The 10,432-nt window shown below is 41.8% G+C and overlaps 1 protein-coding gene across 1 annotated transcript; it reads right to left on the bottom strand.

The window, feature by feature from the left end:
* Window positions 1-1,160: 1,160 nt before the first annotated feature.
* Window positions 1,161-5,990, bottom strand: usp21 (ubiquitin specific peptidase 21). The gene is made up of 13 exons (XM_081385760.1): window positions 5,929-5,990; window positions 5,169-5,361; window positions 4,742-4,795; window positions 4,535-4,652; window positions 4,340-4,454; window positions 4,072-4,194; window positions 3,922-3,986; window positions 2,976-3,079; window positions 2,815-2,901; window positions 2,656-2,734; window positions 1,878-1,985; window positions 1,660-1,774; window positions 1,161-1,410 (listed from the first exon to the last, which is right to left on the bottom strand). The coding sequence occupies exons 2-13, from the start codon at window positions 5,322-5,324 to the stop codon at window positions 1,320-1,322; spliced, it is 1,215 nt and encodes a 404-aa protein (XP_081241886.1). The 5' UTR covers window positions 5,325-5,361; window positions 5,929-5,990; the 3' UTR covers window positions 1,161-1,319.
* Window positions 5,991-10,432: the final 4,442 nt, after the last annotated feature.

The following is a 10,432-nucleotide window of genomic DNA, read 5'->3' as shown; positions in this document are numbered from 1 at the left end:
TGTTGTAAACATTGAGTGTGTGTGTGTGTGTGTGTGTGTGTGTGTGTGTGTGTGTGTGTGTGTGCTTGTGTACCTACATAACTATATTTTGGGGACAAATTTGTACCCAGAAGTGACCAACATCTCCAAAAACCTTCCTTTAGGGACGTCCTTGTTTGTAAAACTAAAACTAAAGTAATTAAAGGCTTTTTAAAAATGTAAAAATGCATAAAGTTTTGTGTTATGGGTAGGTTTAAGGGTAGGGTTAGTGTAGGGGCATAGAAATATACAGTTTGTACAGTATAAAAACCATTATGTCTATGGAAGGCGCCCATTTAGATAGATAAGTAAACATGAGTGTGTTTGTTTGTGGTCCTAAACGCTATGTTGTGGGGACAAAATGTCTAAAGTCCCCACATGAAAACCCAACCCGTGTGTGTGTGTGTGTGTGTGTGTGTGTGTGTGTGTGTGTAATTTTATTATTGTAAAATCAATCATATATTTGAAACTCAGATTTCTTTAATGCAGTACCACAGTGAATTAAAATGAGTGAACTGGAGACAAATGTATTAAATATTTATTTATTAAATTATATGTGGGTGGCCTGCAGTAAAATTCTCCCTATACTAATTCTTCTACATTTAAACTAAAACAAATATTAGCGGTTTTTACACATGTATCACGCACACACGCACACACACACACGCACACGCACACGCACACGCACACACACACACACACACACACATCAAGCTACGGTCACCTCTACGCCAGGCTTAAATTGTAGGAATTGGGCATTCATTTATGGCACAGTACTTTACATGTCATTCCAAGAGAGAAGCATGAAAACTTTAAAATGACGGAAGTCTTCATATATGTAAAGCCAGACATAAAGTACAGTCATGTGCTCATAAAGGCAGACAAAGGTTTTATATTATCCAATACTATTAATTCCCCCTGTTTAGTTTAGCCCTGCTTTTACATTCTTAATTAAACAAAAATTCAGGTTTTAATTGCAGAATAAGAATATGCAAGAAAAGTCAAACAAAAACAATTTTGATGCAAACAACAATTCCTAACATATCTACAGATTTTTTTTTATAACATACATTTTTGTCTAAAAGAATGTGCATTAAGTTAATAAGTTAATACAAACAATAATTACAGTAGTAAAAAAGAATACCTCAATAACATGGCTTTAATAATGAAATTTAACAATGAAGTGAAATGACCACACTTGCTCATTAGCTTTCAACACACATCACAGTGCAGCTTTTTTGCCAGTGGAAGTTTGCCAAATAATCATTGAAGTCTCTCATAACAACATACATTCTCTGCCCTCATTTTCTGGTGATATTGCAGATTTTGAGCTCGTAAAAGAGAACATATGCCTGATTGGACTGAAGCTTATCCTCTGATATTGCATCAACACTGTGAAAAGAACAGAACATTGTCTTCGGGTCAATGAATCAAAATAACTATTAATTCATTTTTACGATAAAAAAAAAAAACCTGAATGTCATTGAACAAAGGAATAAAAATGTTCTATATTATCTCTAATAGGAGCAAATTACTATTCTTGTATTGTGAGAGAAATTCTTCTTTCGGTTCTATCAGTATTGCCCTTTAAATACCATTGTTTTATTGTATGGAAAAGGTCAGAGCAAAAACTGCACCCACCACGAGTCATTATAGTAGCACCAGCCCTCCTCCTCTCGACATGCGGCTGTGTAGTGACCCATATTTACTGTTCCCGAATGATTGCACACTGCGTACAGATCATACAGCACTGGACCTGAAAGCAAACATTCAGTCATATTGCATACACCACTAAACATAACAATATTCGAACTTTATCATGTATAAAGTTAGTACATTATACTCATTCTTGTTCTCACCACAGTCAACAGGTCCAAATGGCCCCAAATCCAGCCCGGTCAGGGGGAAGGAAACGGACACTGTGCTTTTAGAGATTGAGTACCTTGACATGGTAAATCGATTTAAGTCTGAGATGGTAGGTTAAGTCAATGTTGATAAGCAAGCATCTTTTAGAAAGCATGAACTCTGATTAAATGGATAGTTCACTCAAAAATGAAAAATCTCTCATCATTTACTCAACCTCATGTCATCCCAGGTGTATATGACTTTCTTTATTTCGATAAAACACAACGATTTTTAGGAAAATAATCCATCTCTGTAAATCCATATAACGCCATTGAATGGGTGTCGCTCGGTTGATGCTTGAAAAAACACACACAGCAACCCCAGTGATGAATCAATGTCTTGTAAAGCGAAACAAAAGGTGTGTAAGAAATGTTTCACTTTTTAAACTATTAATCGTTGCTTCCGGTCTACTGTAACAATCATGAGAGGGATGTTGTGACACATGACGTAAGTGCGGAAGAACAGAGAACCGCCACTTCTAAGCTTTTTAGTTAAAAAAGTTACAAATATTACATACACCAATTGTTTCGCTTCAGAAGACATTGATTCATCCACACATGGATTACTGTCACGGTCGCCTATTCAACCATTTTTACATTATATGGACTTAGAGTTTGATTATTTTTCTAAAAGCCTTTGTGTATATCTGAAGAAAGCCATATACATCAGGGACGGCATGAGAGAAATATCAACTTTCCTTTTAACTCAGCACTGACTAACTGAAAAGGATACGTATAACCAGGATTCTAGGAAACCTTTGGATGGTCAGTCTTTTTGTGCTCTCAGTGCGACGGCTACACCGCTCACACATCTAAGACACATACAAATCAACACGTATCAGGATAAAATACCATTTTCAACGCAAGCAAACTAGCCATGCTTTTCACTTACCGGTGAGTTTTCTTTATCAAGTTTTTCCTCTTGTGAAAAGAGGTCTAGACAATCTTTCAGAGTGACAGTTCGGCCATAATCGCTCTTCTGCAAAACACACACACGCAAAAGAATGACACATCATCCACACAACACCAGAAGTTGAGGCCTGAGATTGTTACCTTTGGGATGGGGAGTGACAGGTCACAAAACACGTCAAAGGTGTTGGAGTAATGGGAGCAGACTGAACAGTGCAAGGAACTGCGCAGCTGACCAGAGAACAAATCTGTGACATGGGAAGAATGTTTAGGATGGACAGAAATGAAAAAAGATACAAGCATGCAAACATAGCACAACATATCAATATTGTTTAGTTTTTTTTACAGCAGATACCACACTATAAAAGACTTTCGCAACTTCCATTTCATGCAGACTTTAACCAAATAATCATTAAACAATACAAACAAAACAAAAATATACATGTTAATAATAATAATATGTGAGGTGCCTGAATACAGCATGTAGTAAATGACTAATTAAAATTGTCTAATTGTTCGTTTTACACATTTAGCTAATAAGCAAGATGTGTGTCAAATGTTTCTATCAAAATGTCCACGTAAAGGAATAGTTTACCCAAAAATGAAAATTCTGCCATCATTTACTCTATCTCAAGTTGTTCCAAACCTGTATGACTTTCTTTCTTCTGCTGAACACAAAAGAAGATATTTTGAAGAAAGTCGTAACCAAACGACTGATAGACCCCATTGACTTCCATAGTAGGAAAAAAAAATACTATGGATGTCAATGGGGACCAGCAACTGTTTAATTACCAACCTTCTTTAAAATATCTTCTTTTGTGTTTAGAAGAAGAAAGGAAATCATACAGGTTTGGAACAACTTGAGGGAGAGTAAATGATGACAGAATTTTCATTTTTGGGTGAACTATCCCTTTAAGCATAAATCAGTGAAGTAAAAAGTGTATAATTTATGCAGCCAAAATATTTAAACATTAAGTCAATGTTACTGTAGATTGCACAGTGATGTACAGCTGTAATGCCCTCCAGATGGCACTTAAAGTTATTAAAGAACCAAAAACATACCTCATTATATTACAGGGCTGCTACTTACCGACAATTTTACTGTCATCCCGGTCAAGATGCCTCTGCCACATTGCGAAGGCCTCCTCTGAAATCCTGCAGGAGAGAATGAGGGATTTAGAGGATCTGAATGCCTCCAGCTCAGTTTGTTCCTCACAGGATCTGTCTCTTCATGGCGTACCTGAATCGTGGGTATGTTGATTCCTTCATTTGAATAACTGCGGGACGTTTGGATGGGCGACGGTTAATTTCTGTATGTAGCCTGTCCAGGAGGAACCGCAAGAACTCCTGAGCATCTTGTTGACTGTGTGAGAGAAAGAAATGGGATTATATATTATATACAGTACATAACAACTGCTGATATTATCGACAAATGTTAATACACTAGCACATATTTTAAATATTGTGTTATTCAGAGAGTGTAAGAGGGTAATTAGGATTGAACATACCTATAGCCACTGAAATAAGGCACAGACTCTTTAAAGACACGATAAAACTTCCCAGGATTCACAGTGGTTTCCCCACCATCACATTCCCACAGGCCAGCCAAAACTTTAGAGAATTCTATGAGTAAATCACAAACAAAAATATTAAAAAGAGAGTGCCTTAAAAGGAACGTCTGATTTTAAAATGGTTGAATTTACCATTCATAAGCACAGGTTCTTGGTTGGAGTGCTTGTCCTGAAGAAAGGCTTTCATCAGACAGTAGTCCCGAAGACTACGAGTGTGGGAGAGACACTGCACGATGGCATTGAGGAAACACTTAAAACAAAAGATAATGTGTGAATATGTATGGAAAACAATACCATTTGTCTTTGAAACATAAGTATTACATGTTAATTAGAACATACAGTATTTCCAACGTTACGCAATCCAACTTGTCCATTTCCCAGTTGCAGCTCTCTCTGTGGGATGAAAAAGTGACAGCAAATGACTGTCAGGGTGACTTCCTCAATTACATCACAAGCGGTGACTGGTTTGTCATTTACCGTCCCTCCTACAGTGATTGAGTGTCCATTTATAGATCTCTGATCCAATTAAAAAAAGGGAGGGAAGACACTATCACATATGACACTGAGGTTAAGACCAGATATACTTAACTCACTCACTGGAGAAACGGAGGTGAGCACCTTTACAGGTGCCGAAATATCTTTTTTTCTATGAATTATTAAGCCTTTGGTTCCCAACATTGACAGGATAGGTCTATATATAATATGTGCCAGGTGTCAAACACACTAATAAGACAGATTGTGTCAATGGCACAGCACTGGCTCTCACCTCTTTGTCCGTCACCAGCAGAAGTCCCATGATGGACGTGTATAGTACAGACTGTGAAATGTCAACGTTCTGTGGCTGAAGGCCGTTTTGAGAGACTAAGGTGCGGCACAAGGCCTGACACGAGTTATCCATTGCGGAGGATTCAGCTCTTGGCATTACTACGTCTTCATGCCACGCAACCTCACCAACGAACCTGCGAATGAAATAACGAATAATGAAAACTATTTTGAATACATTGTTTACTAAGTGTTTTAAGCGGCTATACTGATTGTCACAGTGTGCCGTGCGTTAAATCAAAATGGAAAGAGTCTACATCATAAAACAAATCATTCTTAGATAGTAAATATTGCTGAAAACATTGGTTTTTGATTCAGTCCTCTTCCCAGCATGCACTGGAACATGAAAATTTAATATGGTCACATTGTTTGACAGCATGTCAATTTCGAAAGTGATGGGAACTTGACATTTTAAGGTCAGTCAAGACATTTCTTTTACAGTGTCTCAAAAAAAATGCCTGCTACGTCATCTATTTTGACTCATTAATAAATTATTGACAAGAACTATTTTATATATATATATATATATATATATATAAAGAGAGATGATCATTCACTTGGCTATAGAGAATGCAGCAGTGTTTCAATGCTTTTTAGAAACATTAAAATAGCATAACCATTCATAAAATTAATTATTTTTTAAAAGGTATATTTCTCATTAAATGATTTTGCATTAATTACATAAAATGATTTTGTGTACTCACCCTTAGAAACCCAGTATTGTCTGTGATGGTCAGTGATGGTCAGTGAGCGCCAGTGTTTCTGTCTAAACATCAAGCCCAGTTTTAAAGCATTTAAACGTTATTGTCCTCTCACTACAGCCGCTGTTCACCTGTCTGTCCTGTCGCTGTGTTTGTGAACAAGCTTTAATCATGGCTAATCTTTCCTCTCTCTCTCTGTAGGACCTTCTATAATTAGCCATGTCTTCTCCTTTGCTTAAGAACAGCTTTGACACTCAGAGTAGCATTTACACGCAACTCACAGTCACTATATTAAACTGAAGCACGTTTAAAAACAATTCTGGAAAGCATGCCAGTTTCAAAGTTTATAAAGAGTAGGGGGAGACCGGGTTGTAACACTTTTTGCTTCAGCATTTGTAACTCACTGAATTTTTTAGCTAGAGTGCTCAAACTTTTATACAAAGTACCCACATTTTTACTATAAAAGGCACCCAATTCAAACCTCTAAGAATATCACAGCCCTTATGAGTTGATGTCAAATACATGGTGTGCCTTTGTTACAATCTACCCCACTACCAGGTTTGTGTCTATGTGTGAAAATTCTCAATCAGTCACAATGGTGATAAACGAATGTTGTTAAAGCGACAGTTCAACCAAAAATATATATTTTTTGTCATCATTTACTCACCCTCATGTAGTTCCAAACCTGTATGAGTTTCTTTCTTCTGTTAAACACAAAAGAAAAAATGTTAGTATCCAGAAAGTTAACGGGACCCATTGACTTCCATAGTATTTTTTTCCTATGGAAGTCAATGGCTGCCGTGTTCTGGTATGTTTAATTACCAACATTCTTTAAAATATATTAGTTTGTGTTCAACAGAGGAAAGAAACTGGGAGAACTATCCCTTTGGGTGAACTAACCCTAAATTGCAGGTTTGGTGGGCCCAGAGACTACAAAAAAAAAAAAACTTTGGCATTCTATAATATTATTAATATTATCAACACCCCATCCCTGTCAGTCATTGTTTAGCAAGCCATATTAGCATAATGGTTTGAAATTTGCAGGTTAAAAATGCATCACATTTTGCCTGAGAAACTACAATTAAATCTAATATAAATTAAATGATTTTATATTTAAAAGTTTAAGTACCAAAGAAAATATAGTTTTGACCAAAAAATTACATTCTTACCACAAAATATATATTTTTTTACTTTATTTAAAGTAAATGTTCATGTGCATTTCCAGCCATTCTCTCCAATACCTATCCCCAAAAGCAGGAAGTGGGTAAATCATATGACTCCTATAGCCTATCCCTGATTGGTGGAATTGGTGGTGTTAAAGGAGAACGTACTCGGTTACTAACGTAACCTCGGTTCTCTCTAGAAGAGGGAACGAGTACTGCGTTTTATCAAAACGCTACGGGAAAAGTCTCTTTTCACGAAACACTGAAGCAAAAATTATCCTTTAATTTTCATATATGTAAAACGCGTTGCGGCAGCAGCAGACAGCTATGGCGAGACGGCTTGCTCGCTCATTGGCTGCTCTGCGGCAACTGCTTAAGCCTATCGAGCGAGGCCTGAGATGACATCAGGCCAATGAGGGCGCTTCGCGCCCTCCTCGCCACTTCCCGCCGAAACGGGCGTGGCTTACCTCTATAAAAGGAGCTCGAGAAGGCTGACTCACTTGATTTTGATCGCCGAAGCGAACCAGAGTGAACCGTACGCACGGCAGAGAACGCAGTACTCGTTCCCTCTTCTAGAGAGAACCGAGGTTACGTTAGTAACCGAGTACGTTCTCTTACGAGAGTCCTCTCGTACTGCGTTTTATCAAAACGCTACGGGAACCCCTTGCAAAACGCCGTGCGTGCTGGGATAAAAACACTGATCACCGGAAGCTATTTCAGGCATACAGTGCATAATCACCAGATTGACTCACACAGAGTCAGGGAATAAGGGCGGGAGCCTTGATTCCCTAAATTGTAGCGTCGTAGAATAGACATGTCCACAGACGCAAGTATAACATCACATAGACAGGGTAGGGAGCCTGAACTAATGTGGAAATGTGGGTCTTACACAGTTCTGCCCAAGATAGTCGGTAGCGCATAGCGCGTGAGTTTCAGCGGTCTGACTAGACGGCTGAACGGATTACACCGACAAAAGCTTAGCCTGCAAGGCGGGAACCTCTAGGTTATAAAACCTGATAAATGTAGACGGCGAGGCCCAGCCTGCCGCCGTACATATATCCTGTAGGGAAATCCCGCTGGACCAAGCCCACGAAGAAGCCACGCTTCTCGTGGAGTGCGCTCTGACTCCCAACGGGCATGGAATGCCCTTGGCAGTATAAGCCAGCGCTATGGCGTCAACTATCCATCTGGATAGACTTTGTTTCGAAACAGCCATTCCTTTGGAACGTCCACTGAACGAGACAAAGAGCTGCTCTGTCTGTCTGAAGACAGCAGAGCGGGACATATAAGCTCTTAAAGCCCTAACAGGGCAAAGAAAACTCGAGTCCCCTTCCTCACTTGATGCCGGCAGGGCAGCCAGGGAAATGACCTGAGCCCGAAAAGGCGTGTTGAGGGATTTCGGCACATAGCCGTGCTTAGGTTTGAGTATGACTTTAGAGTCATTAGGACCAAACTCCAAGCACGCCGGGCTCACAGAGAGCGCGTGCAGGTCGCCTATGCGCTTCACTGAAGCGAGAGCCATCAAAAACACTGTTTTGAAAGACAAATGTTTGAGGCTAATAGACTGGATAGGCTCGAAAGGGGCATCTTTCATGGCCGCTAGGACCGTAGAAAGGTCCCACAAAGGAACTGAAGGAGGTCTAGGCGGATTCAGTCTCCTAGCTCCCCTGAGGAAGCGGATGACTAAATCATTCCTTCCCAGCGACTGACCCAGCGTTGAACCAAAGAACGCTGAAATAGCCGCCACATACACTTTGAGCGTGGAAGGGGATCTGCCCTTATCCAACAGCTCTTGTAGGAAGGAGAGAACCTCCGTTACCTCACACTCGAGGGGTGAAATGCTCCGAGCTGTACACCAGCCGGAGAAAACCGACCACTTCGAAGCATAAAGCCGCCGTGTCGACGGCGCTCTAGCCTGAGTGATGGTATTTACGACTCCCTCTGTGAGACCAACGGGTATCCGTTGAGCACCCACACATGAAGGGACCACAGTTCCAGGTGTGGGTGCCAAATCGAGCCCCCGGCCTGCGAGAGGAGATCTCTCCTCAACGGCAGTGGCCATGGATCGATATCTGTCAACTGCATAAGAACTGGGAACCATATCTGGTTCTCCCAGAACGGAGCTACAAGCAGGACTGGGCATTTCGTTTTCCTGACCCGTTCCAGCACCTGTGGCAGGAGGGAGACGGGGGGAAAAGCGTATAACGGGCAGCGCGGCCACCTTCGGGACAGCGCGCTGCCGGTTTTTGAAAAGAATGCGGGGCAGTGCGCGTTTTCGCGGGACGCGAAAAGGTCCACCTCCGCTCTGCCGAATCTCTCCCACAACAGCCGGACTGTTTGTGGGTGTAGAGACCATTCGCCCGGGGGAACATTGTTCCTGGACAGTCTGTCTGGGCCCACATTCTGAAGCCCAGGTACATGCACTGCTCTCAGCGAGCGTAAGTTGTGCTGAGCCCATAATAGGAGGCGTTTCGCCAGCCTGTACAGGGATATGGATTTCAGACCGCCCTGGCGATTTATGTAGGACACCACAGCCATGTTGTCCGAGCGGACTATGACGTGTTCGTCCTTGATGCGGGGACAAAAACGCGTCATCGCGTTGTGCACTGCCAGCATTTCTAGGCAGTTTATGTGTTGGAGCTTTTCTCGTTCCGACCACAGGCCGAAGAACGGTCTGCCCTCGAGCAGAGCTCCCCATCCCGAGGTGGATGCGTCTGTAGACACCATCCTCACTCTCGAGGAAGTCCCCAGGCTTACACCTGATTGGTACCAGTCGTCCGCCATCCAAGGCGTCAGGGCTGAAACACAGCTGTGATCGACCTTGAGGCGTAATCGACCGGTCGCCCACGCTCTGCGCGGTACCCGCGCTTTCAACCAGAACTGCAGCGGGCGCATGCGGAGCAGGCCCAGCCGGAGAACTGACGATGCTGAGGCCATGAGACCCAGCATCTTTTGAAACTTCCTGAGCGGGGTGACAGCGCCGCGGCGAAAAGACCTCGCCGCGCGCTGAATGGCCAGCGCGCGCTGTGGTGACAGCCGCGCTGTCATAGACTGTGAGTCCAGAACGACACCCAGAAACGAAATCGTTTGACTGGGGTTCAATGAACTCTTCGTCCAGTTGACTGTGATACCAAGATTCTCGAGGTGATCGAGTAAAATGGTTCTGTGCTCCACGAGCTGTGATCGTGATTGAGCTAGGATCAGCCAGTCGTCCAAATAGTTCAGCACTCGCATGCCTCTGAGTCTGAGAGGAGCGAGCGCTGCGTCCATGCATTTCGTAAATGTACGAGGTGCTAGGGACAAGCCGAATGGCAGGACTGTATACTGGTATGTCTGACCCTCGA

The sequence above is a fragment of the Scardinius erythrophthalmus genome, assembly GCF_964197995.2.
Source record: "Scardinius erythrophthalmus genome assembly, chromosome: 15".
Classification (NCBI taxonomy): Eukaryota; Metazoa; Chordata; class Actinopteri; order Cypriniformes; family Leuciscidae; genus Scardinius; species Scardinius erythrophthalmus.
This window is presented reverse-complemented; position numbering and strand designations above follow the sequence as displayed.